Source organism: Argopecten irradians, chromosome 6 (genome assembly GCF_041381155.1).
Source record: "Argopecten irradians isolate NY chromosome 6, Ai_NY, whole genome shotgun sequence".
NCBI classification, from domain to species: Eukaryota; Metazoa; Mollusca; class Bivalvia; order Pectinida; family Pectinidae; genus Argopecten; species Argopecten irradians.
Genome location: NC_091139.1, coordinates 2740321 through 2762232, shown reverse-complemented (window position 1 = coordinate 2762232; position 21912 = coordinate 2740321). Strand labels below are relative to the sequence as shown.

The following is a 21912-nucleotide window of genomic DNA, read 5'->3' as shown; positions in this document are numbered from 1 at the left end:
GATTCGTAACTTTTTCCGTATGTGTTTCTAATTAACTTCCGGTTATTTAGCTGGACCGAGCCACGTGAGATCTGTCAACAAGATGTTTTACCTCATAGGTCTCGGATTAGGGGATGCTTCAGATATCACCGTCAAAGGTCTGGATATTGTTAAAAAATGTAAAAGAGTTTACCTTGAAGCGTACACGTCAATTCTCACCGTTGGAAAAGAAGTCTTGGTAAGCAGTTGTTTTCTGATCACAGATTTGATTGTGTTTATTATGTAGTTCAACAAACATAAACATAAGAAGGTTAGTTTGAGTTCCGAGAAATATCAGTTGCCTCTGAATTTTATATTGTTTCCCAATTTTGTAAGCCGTTAAGAGTGTCTATCCGTCCATACTTTTCAGATGTGGATAAAGGGAGGTAATCCCTATAATATAGTTTTACTTTTGTAGAAGAACAGGGAAAATACACATTCCTGTTGAGTGCCCCGACCAGGAATCGGACCCGAGTCTCCGGCGTGGAAATCTATGGCTCTACCGACTGAGCTAAAGAAGCATGCTCCGTCAGCTGAGTGACAGAGACCTTATTTAACACTATGTACAAACCACACCGACCCGCTCCTTTTACACTACTCCCCCTGTTTTTTCTGAGATTTCCTAAGTCTCAAACCGAGACTCTTTAACCACTTTCCATGGGTTATTTAGTTGGGCGCCAATGTAGAAGAACAGGGAAAATACACATTCCTGTCGAGTGCCCCGGCAAGAATCGAACCCGGGTCTCCGGCATGGAACTCTACGGCTCTACCGACTGAGCCAAAGAAGCATGCTCCGTCAGCTGAGTGAAAGCGGCAATATTTAACACTTTGTACAAATCACACCAACCCACTCCATTTACACTTTTTATGTTATTTTTTATTTTTTTCTCTTTTTATTTTTAAATCAATTATTTTTTCCAACCACATCCTCTGGACTGTGAATTTTAAGCTGAGAGATTTGTGAAAAGGCTGTCAAAATATTCATTTAGCGATAAATCCGAATTTATCGTGCGCACATGCAGCCTATGCAGGGGATAGCGAAATAGCGAATATATTTTTGATCGGTATTTTTATCAGATTTTATGTCTCCATCTATTAGCCTTTTATATAAGGAGTTGCATTTTGTACTTTGATTTAATTTTATCACAATAACGTATGCGGATAGCGTTGATACAACAGAAGTAAGCCCTCTTTCAAAGTATTCATCTGACATATATTACGCTTACCTATAAATTTATTGTACATGCTTTCTCTATTTGTGTTGAAATCCAAATAATTCAAGGTCTCAAATATATGCATAAATGCTCTTTTTTTCTGGTTATTATTTTCAATATACCGGTTGAATGTTGTAAGGGGCACTTAGTCCGCTAAACCTGCCTATATTATAAGGTTTTTTTGTTTTTTTTTAAATTGGCCTAGTATATAGTCTATATATAAGGCAAAAAAAATAAAATAAAAAGCCTAATAATAAAGGCAGGTTTAGCGGACTAAGGGGCGCTATGCCTGGCACATGAAATCAAATTGATATTTATATACATGCAACTTGTCCTTTATATCGACTTGGATTGATAATAAAAGCTTAACTTTATATATTTAACGACGTAGATACAGGCGCGTATAAAAATTACCAAAGAATTTTCATGTTCATTTTAGAATTATAATAGAACGTCTACTGATTACGTTTATACACAGAATCTATGTGTTCTAATTATTTTACCTGAATCGCAAATAGTGCCAATGAGAATGAATTATTACATACGGTAAAAGTTGGTATTTGTAATTTTATCATTTGTGCAATCTTCCGTTGTTCCAATAGTAATTACACTATATATTTTTGTACATACTTTATACATACATGTACAGCGATCAATCAGCAATATGATAAACAATGTGTATTTTATTTCGTTGAAAAAGATGGTCCAAGCTAGAAGTTGATCCTCCGATATGGGCATTATAAAATTCAGGAAAAACTCCTGCTAAAATAAATATTCGCAAATCGCACGACTATGCAAGTTTGCTGTCGTGTAATAGATGATTTATTGGATTTTAAAACTGCTTTTTCACAAATACATTGTAGATCATTTATATATCCTTTGGACGGCCATAACGTATTTATGCGTAATTATTCATTTGCCCCATTTCATGCACCCTTCTGGAGCCCCACTGAGACCGTTGAAAACTAAATACTAGTGTTTTGAAAAGGAGATGTTCATCGCTATATAGCATGTCAATATCGATTAGGTCATTACATTAGTGACGTCACAAATCACCTTTTAACATGCTCAAATAAGTCAAAAATTGAGGTTTGAAATCCGGATTTTAGTGTGTGCCCGGAAACCTGTTGTTGTGAGCTTATCAAGATACAGACATGCAGATGGTCTTGAACGATAGAAGAGATATTAAAGTAAGAGAAAATAGAGAGAAAGGGAAAAGGAAGGGGAAAATAGCACCGATTTGAAAAAAACCAAAAAAAAACAACAAGTCCCACGCGCAGGTTTCTGCCTCACATGACCCGTGCGTGGTGACCTTTAGGGGACTTCCTGTGACTGTTTAAGCTTGTTTGTAGTGTGTACTGTTTGTTCTCATCGTGAAAATGGCATCAAACCAAAATCTAGATGCAAACTGCTTCCATAGATGGCATTTGTTATAGCTGACTATCAAAATTGAGTCAAGTTCGAATCCTGCCGGCCGTCGAAAGGATATTAGATGTTAAGTATATAAACATATGTATTTAGAAACCTCATATTCGACATTTATTTTCAGTCTACGTTACTTTGAAAATGGTCACCTCTATTTTAAGTCGAGACGGGCCGATATTACGAGTGGAACCATGCCTCTTTATAATATTAACAATGTTTGTTTTCTTATCTTTTTTCCCCAATATGTACATGTAGTTCATATACACTATAAATTCCACATGTGCAGATAGGTGCAGTGTTTTTGTCTGCATTTCAATAGTTTTTATTCATAGTGCTTATGTACTGAAGACTAACGTTAGCTGTATGTATTGCCACTTTAGTTCAATTGTCAGTTTTAAATAAATCACCCCATTCCTTTAATTTTCAAATAATTACTGATTTGTGTTGTATTTGTGATGTTGATAATTCAAGAAATGAAATGGCATATCTCATTATTAAAGTAAAACCGAATCGTATTTCATAGCATTAAGCACTTCTCATAGATAGCCGCTTCAGTAACTTGTCCGTTTGTTCCAGTTGCCGCTTAGGTATTTGCATAGAAAATCGCTTATGTCATTGAGAACTGGCAAATCGCCTATTGCAATGAGTTTATGTTAGACTAGAACAAATAGATCAGTAAATTGATAGGTCACTGGATGTCAAGGATAAATATTAACTGACCTCTGACCTATATATTTAACAGGGAGGGGGGGGGTTATTTTGAGCGGGGTCTTATTTTGATATTTTCATGAAGGTGGAGTGTGTTGCATGCATTTTCTCCCATATATGGATTAAAAAGAGTGTTGTTAAACTGCTTTTTAAGTTTTTATATGGCTGATTTGTAGACTTAATCACATGGTTATTAAAGTATTAAAAAAAAACCAAAAAACAAAAAGATATTCGTTGTGAAAAAATTTGTTGTTGGCAAAAGCTTTATTTTAAAATTTTATAGGAAAAAACTTTATTTTGACAATGTTAAGATTTTCAAGTGTTGGTGTTTATGTTTTCATGTGTATATACTTTTTGATCACATCTTATAATTAATATTTACTTGTTCATAGGAAGAATACTATGGAAGAGACGTTATTCTAGCAGATAGGGAGATGGTGGAGTCAATGTCGGGTAAACAGATAGAACATTAATTTATAACTCTAAAAGAACTGGATGTACATACTAATCTCAATACACAATATATTTCATCCATGTGGTTTTAATTTAAGAATGAAAACTGCCTGAAACATCTTAAGGATAATTTTTAGCTCACCTGGTCCAAAGGACCGAGGTGAGCTTATGGGATACCGCAGCGTCCGGCGTCCGTCAACAATCGACTTCTTCTCCATAACCGCTAGTCGGATTTCAACAAAATTTGACTGGTAGCATCCTTATGGGCTACTAACTGAAAATTGTACAAATGATGGGGCTGACCCCCCGGGGGCCTGAGGGGCAGGGCCAAAAGGGGTCAATTTGGCTATTTCCATATAAACGACTTCTTCTCTGAAACAAAGCATGGGATAGCACCCATAATGCAATGGTAGCATCCTTATAGGGTGGGGATTCAAAATTGTACAAATGATGGGGCTGACCCCCCGGGGGCCTGAGGGGCGGGGTCAAATGGGGTCAATTTGGCTATTTCCATATAAACGACTTCTTCTCTGAAACTAAGCATGAGATAGCACTCATAATGCAATTGTAGAATCGTTATAGGGTGGAGATTCAAAATTGTACAAATGATGGGGCTGACCCCCGGGGGGCCTGAGGGGCGGGGTCAAAAGGGGTCAATTTGGCTATTTCCATATAAACGACTTCTTCTCTGAAACTAAGCATGGTATAGCACCCATAATGCAATGGTAGCATCCTTATAGGGTGGGGATTCAAAATTGTACAAATAATAGGGCTGACCCCCGGGGGGCCTGAGGGGCGGGGTCAAAAGGGGCCAATTTGGCTATTTCCGTATAAACGACTTCTTCTCTGAAACTAAGCATGGTATAGCACCCATTATGCAATGGTAGCATCCTTATAGGGTGGGGATTCCAAATTGTGCAAATGATGGGGCTGACCCCCCGGGGGCCCTGAGGGGCGGGGTCAAAAGGGGTCAATTTGGCTATTTCCATATAAACGACTTCTTCTCTGAAACTAAGCATGGTATAGCACCCATAATGCCTTGGTAGCATCCTTGTAGGCTGGGGATTCAAAATTTTGCAAATGATAGGGCTGACCCCCCGGGGCCTGAGGGGCGGGGTCAAAAGGGGTCATTTTGGCTATTTCCATATAAATGACTTCTTCTCTGCAACTAAGCATGGTATAGCACCCATAATGCAATGGTAGCATCCTTGTAGGCTGGGGATTCCAAATTGAGCAAATGATAGGGCTGACCCCCGGGGGCCTGAGGGGCGGGGTCAAAAGTGGTCAATTTCCATATAAATGACTTTTTCTCTGCAACTTAACATGGGATTGCGCTCATAATGCAATGGTTACATCCTTATAGGGTTTGGATTCAAAATTTTGCAAATGATGGGGCTGACCCCCCGGGGGCCTGAAGGGTGGGGTCAAAAGGGGTCAATTTGGCTATTTCCATATAAACGACTTCTTCTCTGCAACTAAGAATGGAAGAGCACTTATAATGCAATGGTAGCATCCTAATAGGGTTGGGATTTGAAATTGTACAAATGATAGGGCTGACCCCGGGGGCCTTAAACGGCAATAGATGCGAGGTCAAAAAGGTCAACTAGGCTACTATTTTCATATAAATTACTTTGTCTCTGAACCTATGTATTGGATAGCATATTTGTATGGTATCAATAGCATCATTGTATGGTTGTGATTCAAAATTAAACTTTGGGAGTCAATTTTGCTTATTTTTCTAATTGTCAGAGTATTGTGATAATTACTAACAAAAAACCAGGTGAGCGATACAGGCCCTCTGGGCCTCTTGTATTAATTGTACTCTAGTTACAGAATTTTCAATAAATCTAATGGTATACAAATGATATTGATTTACATGCAATGTAAGATACTGTTGAGTATGATTTCAGAAATATTTGTTGATAATTTAGATTTTGTAACTTAAAATAGTGATTTATTGCTGTCTTCCATTTATAGATGAAATACTGAATGAATCAGAAACAGAGGATATAGCGTTCCTAGTAGTTGGTGATCCCTTAGGGTTAGTATGCAATTTTTCTCTGGAAACTCCAATTTACGATATACATGTACTCTCTATAAATCTGATTATCAGTTACTCGGGAGTATTACAACACCATGTGATTGAGTATTCACATTACATTTATGGTTATTTGATGGCTAAACATTTGTTGACTGAGTTTTAGCTAAAGTCAACATGTTGAACTACAGTACCAAACTACTGCCTGATGAGTTCGGAAGTAAATATTTTAATTATGTTATAGTTGGAAAATAACTTGTTAGAATTATAACGTGTGAAAATAAAAAAAACCAATAAAAAGCAATAGTGTTTTGTCTCAGTGGATTGAACCAGACATTTCTTTTTTGTTTTGTTTTACAGAGCAACAACTCACACCGATTTGATTTTAAGAGCAACAGAAAAGGGAATTAAATTCCGAGTCGTTCACAATGCTTCAATTATGAATGCCATAGGATGCTGTGGGTTACAGGTAGCTGTAAACTTTTTTGGACAATTTTCAAGTTAATCTTTTGAATTAGATAATTTTGATTGTAGATAATTATCATTTAGATTTCAATAGGTCATTTATGAGAAAATGGCTTACAATATAACTACATAACGTTAAATAAATAATCAATAGCATTACCTTTAATTAATTTTAAATACTTATTGTATGAAATATCATCATCTGTCAAAAACTTGAAGGACCATACAATATTCACTTCTATAAACTACATCTTTATTTCCCCATTATCAGAAAACACAGCTATTTCAAAATATCTTATAGTCTATTTTTACAGATGTACGACTATTTCGAGGCTGTTTCAAATTATATGATTATCTGTTTTTTGTACAGTTGTACAACTATGTGGAGACTGTTTTGAAAATGTTTGATTATATATATCTATTTTCACAGTTGTACAATTATGGAGAGACTGTTTCAATAGTGTTCTGGACAGATACATGGAAGCCAGAAAGTTTCTTTGATAAAATACAGAAAAATAGAGACGCAGGAATGCATACCCTATGTTTACTTGGTATGTAATAATGTAATTCACTACAAACAGTATGCTCAACTTTTCAATGTTTTAGATTTTTTTGCAGTTATATAAAAAAAAGAAAAATCAATTTCTGCACATGACCATGAAACAAGCTGGCCAATTTTATAATGACATAGCATCTGTTGAAGATCTCTGGCCTCTGTCATGTGATGTGTACTCCATCTTTTAATGCAATAACCAGGCACTTCATAATTAGAGCTGTTATACTCAGTATATTATACCTTACTTTTTTATCCTTTTTTCATATTATTTTTTTGGTTGATATAAAATCTTTGATCTCTTTCAGACATTAAAGTTAAAGAGCAGAGTATTGAAAACATGATGAGGTATGTGAAACTAATTTTCATTGGTGAAGACAAACTCTCTCATGCTTAACTCAAGTTCTATCTCTCCAAGGCTGTTTTTGTTTATATATTGTTTTCAGGCGAGCCTTGATAAACCCCTCATAGGCCCATAAAATTTGCAGGTCCGTCTGAATTTGGTCTTACTAATTAGATTAATTTATTACAAGTGTTCCAACAAAAAACTGCATAAACCAAAAACTTGTCTTGTTTATCCAAGGGAAGTAACTCCAGGGAAGGGAAGTAACTTTGTCGTTTTGGTTTGTTTAAGGGAATTAACTTTGTCATATTTACTCATATTCTATATATTGTTGCGTTTGTCCAAGGGAAGTAACTCTGCCATACTTATCAAGTTCTTATCTTAAGCTTTCCATCCGTTATTCTTGCTTACTGGATACCCATTAGTGAGGCAATTATGAAAAGAAAACCAAGTGTTAACTTCATTTTAAAAGAATCATTTCTGGGAATTGGTAATATAATATCTATGCTTATGGATTGAATAGTATTAAGATTTTTTTCAAGGTTTTAGGCTTTATGCTTTATAATAAAAGTTTTCTGTCATGTACATATCCAACAATGCCTTGGAACTGGCTGCTTTAGAATATAAGTTTTCTGTTATTTACATATTCTACACTTCCTTGGAACTGGCTGCTTTAGAATATAAGTTTTCTGTTATTCACATATTCTACACTTCCTTGGAACTGGCTGCTATAGAATAAAAGTTTTCTGTTATTTACATATTCTACACTTCCTTGGAACTGGCTGCTTTAGAATATAAGTTTTCTGTTATTTACATATTCTACACTTCCTTGGAACTGGCTTCTGTAGAACAAAAGTTTTCTGTTATTTACATATTCTACACTTCCTTGGAACTGGCTGCTTTAGAATAAAAGTTTTTTTGTATTTACATATTCTACACTTCCTTGGAACTGGCTGCTTTAGAATAAAAGTTTTCTGTTATTTACATATTCTACACTTCCTTGGAACTGGCTGCTATAGAATAAAAGTTTTCTGTTATTTACATATTCTACACTTCCTTGGAACTGGCTGCTATAGAATAAAAGTTTTCTGTTATTTACATATTCTACACTTCCTTGGAACTGGCTGCTTTAAAATAAAAGTTTTCTGTTATTTACATATTCTACACTTCCTTGGAACTGGCTGCTTTAAAATAAAAGTTTTCTGTTATTTACATATTCTACACTTCCTTGGAACTGGCTGCTATAGAATAAAAGCTTTCTTTATGGGTAATAGAGTTAAACTGTTATGCCATTCTGTGTTTGATGACATTGTTTTAGGGGCAGAAAAGTGTTTGAACCACCACGTTACATGAGTGTTAATCAGGCAGCAGAGCAGATTCTAGAGGTTATACAAAACAAAAGGGCCTCTGATGACATGCAATCAACTGACACAGGTAAATATCTTATTATCTTCAACACAGGTAATTTTTTAACCTGGTATAACCATAATTGACCCTGACTGTCTAATCAAAACAAATGCTCGCATACATTTAAGTTTTTATCTCAAATTTCCAAATGTATATTCTAAAATGAATATGTAAGATTATGTTCCATTGTTGTTGTAACCTCTCCAATTACAGGTAGTTTACCATCATTATCATAAAATTCATTTTGTATCAAGTCACCCAGAATAATTTTTAACAAAGTCTTTACTTGTGATTGTTTTAAAAACATTTGATTTGCTAAACAAGAGATCCCAGAGGGATCTTGGCGCCCACCAAAGATTGATCTATGTCTGACAAATGAAAGAGGGATCTTTTCTCTGCTTTTCAAACTTACAATTCTTTTTTCTGCTTTTCAAACTTTAAACTATCAAAATCCAAGATGGTGGTCGCAAAATGCAATAGGCAGAACTAGGGTCCTAGAGGAACCTACATATGATATTTGAGAACAATCCCTTCAATACTTTCTGAGAAATAGCGGTAACAAACTTTAACTATCAAAATCCAAGATGGCCACCGGTCGGCCATCTTGTTGACCGATCAGTCCCAAAATGCAATATGCACAACTGGGGTCGTAGGGGAACCTACATATGAAATTTGAGAAAGATCCCTTCAGTGCTTTCTGAGAAATAGCGGTAACAAACTTTAACTATCAAAATCCAAGATGGCTACCTGGCGGCCATCTTGTTGACCGATCAGTCCCAAAATGCAATATGCACAACTGGGGTCCTAGGGGAACCTACATATGAAATTTGAGATAGATCCCTTTAGTGCTTTTTGAGAAATAGCGGTAACAAACTTTAACTATCAAAATCCAAGATGGCTACCTGGCGGCCATCTTGTTGACTGTTCAGTCCCAAAATGCAATATGCACTAGGGTCCTAGGGGAACCTACATATGAAATTTGAGAACAATCCCTTCAATACTTTCTGAGAAATAGCCGTAACAAACTTTAACTATCAAAATCCAAGATGGCTGCTTGTCGGCCATCTTGTTGACCGATCATTCCCAAAATGTAATTTGCAGAACTAGGGTCCTAGAGGAACCTACATATGAAATTTGAGAACAATCCCTTCAATACTTTCTGAGAAATAGCGGTAAAAAACTTTAACTATCAAAATCCAAGATGGCCACCGGTCAGCCATCTTGTTGACCGATCAGTCCCAAAATGCAATATGCACAACTGGGGTCCTAGGGGAACCTACATATGAAATTTGAGAAAGATCCCTTCAGTACTTTCTGAGAATTAGCCGTAACAAACTTTAACTATCAAAATCCAAGATGGCGGCTGGTCGGCCATCTTGTTGACCGATCAGTCCCAAAATGCAATATGCACAACTAGGGTCCTACGGGAACCTACATATGAAATTTGAGAAAGATCCCTTCAATACTTTATGAGAAATAGCGGTAACAAACTTTAACTATCAAAATCCAAGATGGCTGCCTGGCGGCCATCTTGTTGACCGATCAGTCCCAAAATACAATATGCACAACTAGGGTCCTAGGGGAACCTACATATGAAATTTGAGAAAGATCCCTTCAGTGCTTTCTGAGAAATAGCGGTAACAAACTTTAACTATCAAAATCCAAGATGGCTACCTGGCGGCCATCTTGTTGACCGATCAGTCCCAAAATGCAATATGCACTACTAGGGTCCTAGGGGAACCTACATATGAAATTTGAGAAAGATCCCTTCAGTACTTTCTGAGAATTAGCCGTAACAAACTTTAACTATCAAAATCCAAGATGGCGGCTGGTCGGCCATCTTGTTGACCGATCAGTCCCAAAATGCAATATGCACAACTAGGGTCCTAGGGGAACCTACATATGAAATTTGAGAAAGATCCCTTCAGTGCTTTCTGAGAAATAGCGGTAACAAACTTTAACTATCAAAATCCAAGATGGCTACCTGGCGGCCATCTTGTTGACCGATCAGTCCCAAAATGCAATATGCACTACTAGGGTCCTAGGGGAACCTACATATGAAATTTGAGAAAGATCCCTTCAGTACTTTCTGAGAATTAGCCGTAACAAACTTTAACTATCAAAATCCAAGATGGCGGCTGGTCGGCCATCTTGTTGACCGATCAGTCCCAAAATGCAATATGCACAACTAGGGTCCTAGGGGAACCTACATATGAAATTTGAGAAAGATCCCTTCAGTACTTTCTGAGAAATAGCGGTAACAAACTTTAACTATCAAAATCCAAGATGGCTGCCTGGCGGCCATCTTGTTGACCGATCAGTCCCAAAATGCAATATGCACTACTAGGGTCCTAGGGGAACCTACATATGAAATTTGAGAAAGATCCCTTCAGTACTTTCTGAGAATTAGCCGTAACAAACTTTAACTATCAAAATCCAAGATGGCGGCTGGTCGGCCATCTTGTTGACCGATCAGTCCCAAAATGCAATATGCACAACTAGGGTCCTAGGGGAACCTACATATGAAATTTGAGAAAGATCCCTTCAGTACTTTCTGAGAAATAGCGGTAACAAACTTTAACTATCAAAATCCAAGATGGCTGCCTGGCGGCCATCTTGTTGACCGATCAGTCCCAAAATACAATATGCACAACAAGGGTCCTAGGGGAACCTACATATGAAATTTGAGAAAGATCCCTTCAGTACTTTTAGAGAAATAGCGGTAACAAGAATTGTTAACGGACGGACGGACGGAAGGACGGATGGACGGACGGACGGAAGGACGGACGGACGACGGACCACGGACGAAAGGCGATTTGAATAGCCCACCATCTGATGATGGTGGGCTAAAAATAACAATACTATCAAAAGAAGTCATTTGAATAAAATCCTTGAAAACTCCCTTTTATTTGATTACGTAGCAGTAAATAGTTGTCATTTATTTAAAAAAAATTTATTGTTTACTTGTCCTTTTCCAGTGATTACAGAGGAGACCCTGTGTGTTGGACTATCAAGAGTCGGTGCGGAATCTCAACAGATTGTGACGACGACCCTACAGGAAATGACCTCTGTTGATATCGGTGGCCCTCTTCATTCATTGGTTATTCCAGGTCACATGCACCCTTTGGAACTTGATATGCTTTCATTATATGCATCAAGTAGAAAAGTGAAAGAAATGTTACAGTCATTACAACCGACAAAATAAATAGATAAATTAAGATATTCACATTGTTTGTTTTTGTTCTATCTGATACATAGCCATTTTACCTGGAAATCAACTTTTTGTCAGCTAAATATATAAGCACCTATATCTTGGATTTTGAAGTTTAATTCTTCTATGATTTCTTGGAATACTTTACACTGCCTTCATTTAAACACCAGCTATATGAGCCTGTTATACTTTCAAACTATCTGTCGGTCATAATGCTTTCTAGTGAGGCCAGTGGTTGTGATGTTGACACAAGTCCTTCTGTGACACGAGTTTGACACCCATGTGGTGCAGTTGCCAGGTTGTTGGTTTTTCTGGGTAATCCTGCTTTCCCCCACTTCCTAAACCTGGCATGTCCTTTACTCTCAGTAATGGCCCCCGTAACTTGTTAATAGGACAGAAACCATTCTAGAGAGATTTCCAGAGGACTTGAGCATACTTTACACTAGTAACCAGCATGCTTCAATTTCTACTCTTCAGCATATCATTTTTTCATAAATTTATCGAGGATTTATTTAAATTATTTTAGCCCCTGTGGCCTTGCATTAGGTCAATGACTTTTGTTAACTGATTTTTAAGAGACTAATAAAATCTGTTACCTGTAAGTGATCAAGATCAGGTTATCTCAGTCAAGGGCCAAGATTTTAATCTTTTCATTTTTGCTTCAAATTTAGTAATTCCGCATATAACTATATACTGTTTTAATAATTTAAACAATAACCAAAGAATTCATGGTAAATGACTGAATGAACAAAATTCTAAAAATATTGATTTTCTGAATCGTGCGACATCAGTGATTTGAGGGTATGACGTCACGTGACATGTGCGAACTGTTACATGAATGCGGTAAAATTCTGCCAATAATTGCGTAAAAGTACCAGACAGATCGGACGAGATATAAAAATCTAGCACAGGGTGTTATATATGAGATTTCCCTGTCCCAGGTGCGCGAAATGGTAATCACTACTATAATTCCTCTAAGAAACAAACCCAATATCGACTACCTAGGATGTTCTGTCTTGTGGCTTAGTTTCAAACTTTGACCACTTGATAAAACTGGCCCTTGTACACTTATAAGAGAGAACACCCAATATACTCCAATCTTTAAGGCCATAATGAGATGTTGAGGCCACAGTGGTTAAGATATTACACCATATTACCACCAGCCCTCCACTTCTGGGCTTCGAGCTTGAATCCCAAGATGGGGCAGTTGTGAATCCCAACAAAGACATAGTCATTCAGATCCCCCGCCAATGGAGATATCAAAGCCGAAGTAACCATTTACCATGATATTTTCAGCAATGTTTCCATGGTAACGGAAAAAGTGCAAAAAATGAAAACCTAAAAATAGCAAAAGGCACTACTAGACCATAAGAACAATGCGTCTATGAAGTTTCATGGAAATATCTCTGCTGGTTGTAGAGTTGTGCTCCGGAAACGATTCTTACACAAAAATCTGCCATTTTCAGCAATGTTTCCATGGTTACAGAAAAAAGTACAAAAAGTGAAAACCTTAAAATAGCAAAAGGCACTACTAGACCATAAGACCAATGTGTCTATGAAGTTTCGTGGAAATATCTCTTCTGGTTTTAGAGTTATGCTCCGGAAACGAACCTGGTACAAAAATATGATATTTTCAGCAATGTTTCCATGGTTACGGAAAAAATGCAAAAAATGAAAACCTAAAAATAGCAAAAGGCACTTCTAGACCATAAGAACAATGTGTCTATGAAGTTTCATGGAAATATCTCTGCTGGTTTTAGAGCTGTGCTCTGGAAACGATTCTTACACAAAAATCTGCCATTTTCATGAATGTTTCCATGGTTACAGAAAAAAGTACAAAAAGTGAAAACCTTAAAATAGCAAAAGGCACTACTAGACCATAAGACTAATGTGTCTATGATGTTTCGTGGAAATATCTCTTCTGGTTTTAGAGTTATGCTGCGGAAACGAACCTGGTACAAAAATATGATATTTTCAGCAATGTTTCCATGGTTACAGAAAAAATGCAAAAAATGAAAACCTAAAAATAGCAAAAGGCACTACTAGACCATAAGACCAATGTGTGTATGAAGTTTTATGGAAATATCTCTACTGGTTTTAGAGTTATGCTCCGGAAACCATTCGTACGTACGGACGGACAGACGGAACCCATTTGTATATCAGATACAAGTTGCAGATATCAGTCTTAGGTTGGTGGTTTCTCTTTGGTCACTCAGACTTTCCTCCATCCCCTAAACCAGACACAGCCTTGTTTCTCTTTGGTCACTCAGGCTTTCCTCCATCCCCTAAATCAGACACAGCCTTAAATGACCATATCCATTTTATAGAAATTACGAGATGCAACTCCTGAGCCTAACTTGATTTGCCCTCTTTTACTTCTAGAATATAATTTCCAATTATTGATTTGTAGCTCTTCTGCATCCGGAAGCTCTTCCATCTGTTTGGGTTGGAATACCTGACAGGAACACAAATCAATTTTGACTCTGCATCAGGATGTATGTAGTCATAAGTAACTACTTCTGAACAAAAAATAAAAACAACAGACAATGAATTATGGTTTTAAGCACACTGTAATTAACAGAAAGATGATACACTGACATGAATATTCAGCTTGGAAGTATGAGTACCATTCTCGGTGATACCTGTACTTGCACTCTGGCCTGACAACATACACCTATCATGTTGACAAGTTCTACACGAACAAAGACTGGCAACTACTGTCTATGACAAAGAAAAAAAAAAAAATGAAAAAAAAATATACATATCACAGATAAAAACAAATGTGAAAGAAATAATGTATGCAGTTGGTGCTTTCAAAACAAGAAAAAAAAGTTGCATTTAGCTTTAAAACTTGTGATGCTGAATTTAAATGGATGGAGAATACCATTGGCATTAAGTAAAGTAAAGTTTGATAAAAAGAGTCCAGGCCTGTTTGAAAAGAGGTGTTGTTCACCCCTCTATACACACTTAAACTCTTCTAAGTCAAGGCTGGAAGGCTTCATTATGAACTTTCAGGGGTGAATGACTTAAACATAATCTTATTATCACAGTAAACAAATTGACTTATTTCCTTTTGACCTTATTTGTTCATCTGTGTTGATACTGAAAACAGCAGATCTTTACGGGATTTTTTTTTGATGGATGGACCGACTTGTTCATTTATGAACTCAAGAGTAACCTGGTGATTTTATATTGTTTTCAGACGAGCTTTGACAAAGCCCTCACAGGCCTGTATCAAAAACTGCAGGTCCGTCAGGATTTATACTTGAAATAATAACAAAGGATTCAAGCGGTTGTTCCAAATAAAACAAAATGGCCCTGATAATAGATAATGGCCCGTAATGGGACACATAGAATCAGTAAGCATTAAGACACCAAACACCTAATACAATATTTATAGAGATGCTACACCACTAAGTATATCCCACCTTACATAAAATGGTACGCAATTTAGGAATATCTCTATAAAATGGTACACAATTTAGGAATATCTCTATAAAATGGTATGCAATTTAGGAATATCTTTATAAAATGGTACACAATTTAGGAATATCTCTATAAAATGGTACACAATTTAGGAATATCTCTTTAAAGAGATATCCAATTTCGAAATTTTTCTTAACAGCACTAAAATGAAAAAAGAAAAGTAGAGTTGTAATTAAGTATTGCTTATTAGAATAAACCTTTCATATGAAATGTTATTTACAAAAGGATTCCAGACATACTGTCTTCAATCAAAAACAAGGAAAGACAACTGTAAAAGATGAATTATTTGCACTGTGGAAATTCTGCTTATTTCACATTGATTAGGAAACTCTGCAATTATATCCACAAGTGCAAAATTTCACATATAAAATAATTCGAGTAAAGATGCACTGAGCCAAAGTTATCTTCCTGCAAACACTTTGAAAGCTGACTTGGCGAAAAGATTGACACGCACCCACATTTACAGTGTCGCAGGGTTCATTTAAAATTATATTACAAGTTTTGTTGTATGTTACAGATGTAGCACCTTTTCGACAATAGCACAATGGCATTCTATGTATATCAAACCTCTAGCTTATTGACATGTCTGTTATTACATATTAATAAATACACATACAAAAATAAAGTTGGTTATCCTCATAGATTTACTGATCAAAATCCCACTGATAATGACTGGATGAAAGATAGAAAATGAAAATATGAATCAATTACATCGTTATTGTTGCAAACACATTACGATAAATGATTGAGTTGTGATTTGTTAATATAAAATTTAATGTACGTACATTTTGTTGTTTTAGCTTACACATAGGACACTATAATAAACAACTTTTCTTTTATCTTATTTTTGAATTTTACTTTTAGAGAGAGAAAAAAATTAAAACAACCTCAATACAATGATATCTAGAAAACTGCATGGGTGCATGCAATTATTTGTATAAGTGTCTTTGCAGTTTTAGGGTGGAGGAAAATTTTACCGGCAAAAATAAATAAGTTACAAAAAGTGGGTGCTTTGAAGAGTAATGACGGAATGGTGGTTTTGTACTGGCATTATCATAGAATAATATAAAAATGTAAACGTGAAATTTACTCAAGACACAAAAAAGTTAATAAATTAATTAAATGATGGTTAATTACAGATGATTTAATTTATTAGTGAAAAATATTACAAAAATATCTAAATTATCATAGAAAATCGGACCGATGACAAATTTGGATTCTCTGATTTGCTGATTACAAAATAAGGCTATTGCAATGATATTTCAAAACTTCCTCTCAAACCAGAAATGATATTGCAAAGTTTATCATTTCGTCCCACAAAAAAAATACCAATACTTAAAAAAAATCTTTTAAAAACATTTAAACACCATACCATAGTTAACTAAGATGTACAGATGTACAAAGTTTAAAATTTTGTGCGATTTGATGAAATCATCAGTATACGGCCTCTCATCCTCGGTAACCCAGGCAATATAAACACTAATGTTACTATCAGTTAATTATATATTTCTGTCACAGGGTTACCGAGGAAAATCACCTCTGACCTTTACCAAAACAAGCTAATTTTGTATATTACAATGCCACAAAAAAAAACAATTTTGTTAATTAGAGAGTTATCTGCCCTTCCAGGCACCACTTTCTCACAACAAACTTAAGTAAAAATTTTGCACATAAGTTATATCAGGAGAAAAACATTTGCAATTTTGTTTCAAGAAATCAGAACCAAATAAAGAAATGTATTAATGTTACGCTGTGTATTTGTATTCGTAAAATCATGTTTTTTTCTGAGAAAATAAGTGATAATCAAATTTTTAGAATCAACTAATGGCATAAAGTACATATCCTTATGAGCAGACAACTCTTCTAAGACAAAATAACAATAAAAGGTTTAACAGACATCACTGCAGTTGTAAGTTTTGTACACAGAATAATAAAGTACAGTGTGCTAAACTTTTTAAATTTGACAAGAGGGTTCAATACAATTTGATAAAAATCTGTATCTTCAATACACTTATGTATATGCTCAAAGTGTAAGCATATTAAAGATAAGGTTTTTAATAGATTGGGATTTAATATAACATACTCAAATCTGTATGTTTACAGTAATTCCTATCATTTTTACAGAATAACAACGTATATGATTTAATATTTTTGAACAGAATAATTATAGAAGATAAAATGTATTCCTTTTTCAAATCTTTGTAAAATCCTGCTCCATCATAATATACTAGACTCTGATTTCACTTCTACCCATTTTTTTCCAATTAGAATTGACAATTAACTTCCAGACCACTCAATATCAGTCACCATAAACATCTTAAAAATATTTAACATATTTGCAAACAGTTATCCTATATTCCAATAATTAAAGAAAACAAGAGAGATAAAAACTGTTGAAAAATCATTTAATTTTTTGTTCAATTTAAAAAATATCTTTGAAATGACAGAATACTACTTCTATGAAATTAATACTTAACATATAATTGTTTCCTGTCACATTGATGCAAATCACAGCAAAGATAATCACCTAGCTTGTAACACCATTTACATCTTAAACTCTCATAAGCACAAACTAATTTTCAAGAATAAAACAAGACTCTCACAATACTATGTAATGAATAGTTGCTGGCTTGGTAGGTCTTTATATATAAATTGTGCGTTATTAGTTAACCATACCATTTTTGAAGTTTTGAAGTGAACTGAAACGAACCAAGTAAAATACTGTACAATAGCTTATTTCTGTAGGTCAAAATTTTTGCGATTTAGACAAAAAACTAAAAAAAATTAAATTACAGTGAATGAAATTTTTCGCAATTTGGCTTCAAGGGTAAATATCATTTAACCCATTCCTATTATTTCATGGATCAAAATTACGCGGTCACGTTGATGACCCTTAAAATCACTAAAATATCATCCCTATGAAAATTACCGGCTCTACAGTAATCTACTTAGCTCATTTATCTTACACTTGTGAAAAAACAATGGACACCTCGATAATCCAAAACCTCCCCAGCTCAATCTATCTAATTTCCAGACTATCAGATTACAATTTACTTAAGTCAATAATTATTTCCCTGATATTCCCGTCTGGATTGAGAGTTGGAAGACTAATGGTAACTGGATTATCACGAGCCCACTAAATCTGTAATGTCGGAAATAACACTTCTCGATTGTCAACATAGGACTGTTCTTGGACTTGATTTACTCTAATATCATTATTTACAATAAAATTAATTTCTGTTCAAATTTCATTGGCAAAAAGAAAGATACAAGTATTTTTTTTTTCTATCTTCAGCATGAAGTTGATCTAGTTCTGTAATCATTGAGATGTTACATTGTGGCCAACAAGGTACGGTATTAAAACAAAAACAATTACCACTCACATCATTCAATCAAACACTTTTATATACATGTTAATATCTAAAGATCAAATGTATGAGATCATAAAATCTTCACAATATTAATTGATGTGGTTTTAACTTAATGCTTATTTACACTGGCTAAATTTGATAAATAATGATAATACAAAACTATCATGCACCATAAAGACATCATTCAAATCAAAAGTCAACATGCATTACATGCATTCTCCCCAGAATGTCTGCCATATCAAATTGTAAGGATTAGCTCAACAGTTGGATAAGCACTTCTCTAGTTAATAAAAGTCCACAATTATCAGACACATTTTGTATATTGCTCCAACCTGCTTTTGAATCAACAGTTATCTCCCCTCACCTATCATTAGTTGTCTCCCTTGAATACACAATGTCCCTGAGGTTGGGTGGGGTTTAGATATACAACTGTATACAGTATCACAGCCCCACCCCCCTCACATTTCACATTTGGATGGTATGTCTTACTGGCATTCGTAACTAATTTTCACCATATATGGTTTTCCAATAAACTATTGGTTCAGTAACAAAACACTTCCCAACCTACCATTACTTAGCATACCATAATATATCTCATTAGAGTGAACTATTTTGAGATTTATTGGGAGAAATAAATCATGTAGAATACCTTAAGTTGGACATAATTGTATGTTGAAAAAGATAAAATACAATTCTGATGGATAAAAGGAAAACTTCTCATATTTGCCAACTTTGAATTCACTCATAAGCTCATGGACCCACTGATAATTATAACTATAAATTTCATTCACACAACATAGACAACAGAAAATATAATAAACTTCTATTGATGATAAACCAATTCCATATTAATTCAGTAAAAGTGAAATAAATTTTATATAGCACAAATTTTAAAATAATAATCATCATTTTATACAAAAGGAAGTCTGTGCAAATATATCAACATGTAAAAATGTCTCAAAATACATGTACAGGTATAAATCTGGTAAGTAACAGATATTGCATGGATACTGCTGGAAAGAAGCCTGAGGCTTTGTTTCACTATGCCAAGTCTTTTTTATCAATATATGTAGTTTTTGTAATTATTTTGTCATGTCATCTTCAATATCAGAAATCTTAAGCCAATCATTTCATTTTAAACAATCTTCTTAAAGTTGGCTACACATTAAATTCTATTTAAATCCAAAATATGGTCATTAATAATCGCTTTATTTTTTAAAGCGTTTACAAATTTAAAATAAGTTTACTATTTCAATATCAATATGTAATGTACTAACTAACTAACTTGTGATGGTAAAACAATTGAAAAACATTTTATGTTTTTCTATGAAAACATTTTATGTTTTTCTATACTTTTGCCAAAATGTGCTTGACATTCTGAATATGACTTTAACACACGACAAACATCCCATACTTTCACCATTTTGGTAGATAATGTGTCTGACCATAGCTTAACAAACAATACAAAATGATACAAACCAAATCTACTATTTCTTCCCACATGGAACTGTTTAATCTACTCTATTAAAAAGCAACTAATTTTGGTTACATAGTATATATTTTATAATATTTTTTATTATACTTTTTTGTGTCTTTTGTTTTCTTTCCATGCCAGCTCAAGTTTTGCCAAACCTTTTTTAATGTTGAATCTGACAAATTAAGTTAAGGTGAAATCCAAAACTATTGAATTTCATCATTTTATGTTTTAATTCAATTTTAATTTTATTCAATTGTTTATAGCATTCATTCATTTCACTATTTAATTCAATAAGCTTGTTTCAGATCCATGCTGCATTAGCCATTTCCTTAGATACTGGCACTATTTCCTTACTAGAAGTCTGTCAGATATATAAATACATGTACTCAACTTGGCTCAAACTAGATCGGGCCGTCTGCACACACATATCCTCAAACTAGATCAGGCGGTCTAACTTGCATATCCATGTGTTTTACTCAATAAATACATTTTTACAGATTTTTGTGACATGTTTTCTAGACATTCCCTGATAACAATCATTCAACATCTAAGTTTCACCGATTTAGGGTATATGTAACTGGGTATCATTGATACAAAACACATATGGTGATATATACTGTTGGAATAATAGTTTTACCCTTAAACACAAGAATGTTGGTTTCTTTATTAGCACAAATCACGATGAAAAAGTCTGTCACAAAATATCTTAGTTAAGAAAATAACACTGATCTGGCACCAGTTTATATTCCGTCCTTTGCATTATAGAGTGACCTCCCTTGTGTGTAGGTAAGTATTATGATGTCATCATGTTGTGAGCGAAACTCATGCCGTTTTCACTGAAGAGTATGATGTTACACTCACAAACACATGATGTCACAATCAATAACTACCCGCATGGGCAGATAACTTTGTTATATGAAAACATAGAAAACAGCATATTGGAGATTGTCAAATGAAGTCATTTCAGTATGATCAGTGAGTGCGACATCATATAATCACACTTTCATATGACATCACATTCATCGTTTCCATTCTCTGGAAAGCTCCCGATTCGAAATTTTGACTAAAATTTGGTCATACCGCATAACTTGGTTCTTACAATATGTTTATACAATGTTGTACATGAATATATCATATGGTTTGACAGTAATCTATGATCCTGGGTGCAGTTTAGTTAAATAAGGTCCACCAAGTGAAAAGATAGAGCTTAGAGTCATAAAACTGATAAATATCGTGTTAAAAAATCAAGAAACCAATTTCATTCATTATGTTATTAAATAAATATTTTTTTGTACTCTCCAGAAACATCATTATTAACTGGTAAATAATCTTAACAGAAATAATTTCAAATCAGAATGTATGTAACAGTAAAAACCAGTCTATTATCCAATCCCACGCTCACTGTGTTACTTGTTATCTCCCATGGAAACTTGCCATTTCCAGTCACTGCAGCAGTGCTGACCTTTGATTAAAAGGTCATCATCCACAGGGTCAAGGCCACAGTTAGTCTACTAGGTTGCCAATCACATTTGCCAATCTACAAAACAAAGATAATAAATATGAAAACATCACCACTTACAGGTTTAATTATCTTCAATTATATTTAAATACTCTCATCTACATTTTAATTTTTTCTTTTAATCTAACTTATTACAAATACATGGTGTACATACCTGGTAAATCTAACTGTAGGTAACATTCAGGAAAATTATTAATAGTAGTGCTATAGACTATTAACCAAAC

The 21912-nt window shown here is 34.7% G+C and overlaps 2 protein-coding genes across 5 annotated transcripts in view; one reads left to right on the top strand and one right to left on the bottom strand.

Annotated features, from left to right (window-relative positions):
• The first annotated feature begins 21 nt into the window (after positions 1-21).
• LOC138324719 (diphthine methyl ester synthase-like) lies at positions 22-11846 on the top strand. Its single transcript, XM_069269820.1, has 8 exons — positions 22-217; positions 3758-3818; positions 5796-5859; positions 6217-6325; positions 6752-6872; positions 7183-7222; positions 8536-8651; positions 11603-11846. Exons 1-8 carry the CDS (start codon positions 83-85, stop codon positions 11827-11829), a joined length of 873 nt encoding a protein of 290 aa, XP_069125921.1. The 5' UTR covers positions 22-82; the 3' UTR covers positions 11830-11846.
• Positions 11847-14386: 2540 nt separating this feature from the next.
• The window catches only part of LOC138324715 (serine-rich adhesin for platelets-like), a 47306-nt gene continuing 39780 nt past the window's right edge, over positions 14387-21912 (bottom strand). For all 4 annotated transcript variants that reach the window (XM_069269814.1, XM_069269813.1, XM_069269815.1 and 1 more), the window contains one exon: positions 14387-21706. In XM_069269814.1, the coding sequence (XP_069125915.1) occupies positions 21693-21706 (14 nt within the window). In that variant the 3' untranslated portion in view covers positions 14387-21692. The remainder of the gene's footprint in view (positions 21707-21912) is intronic.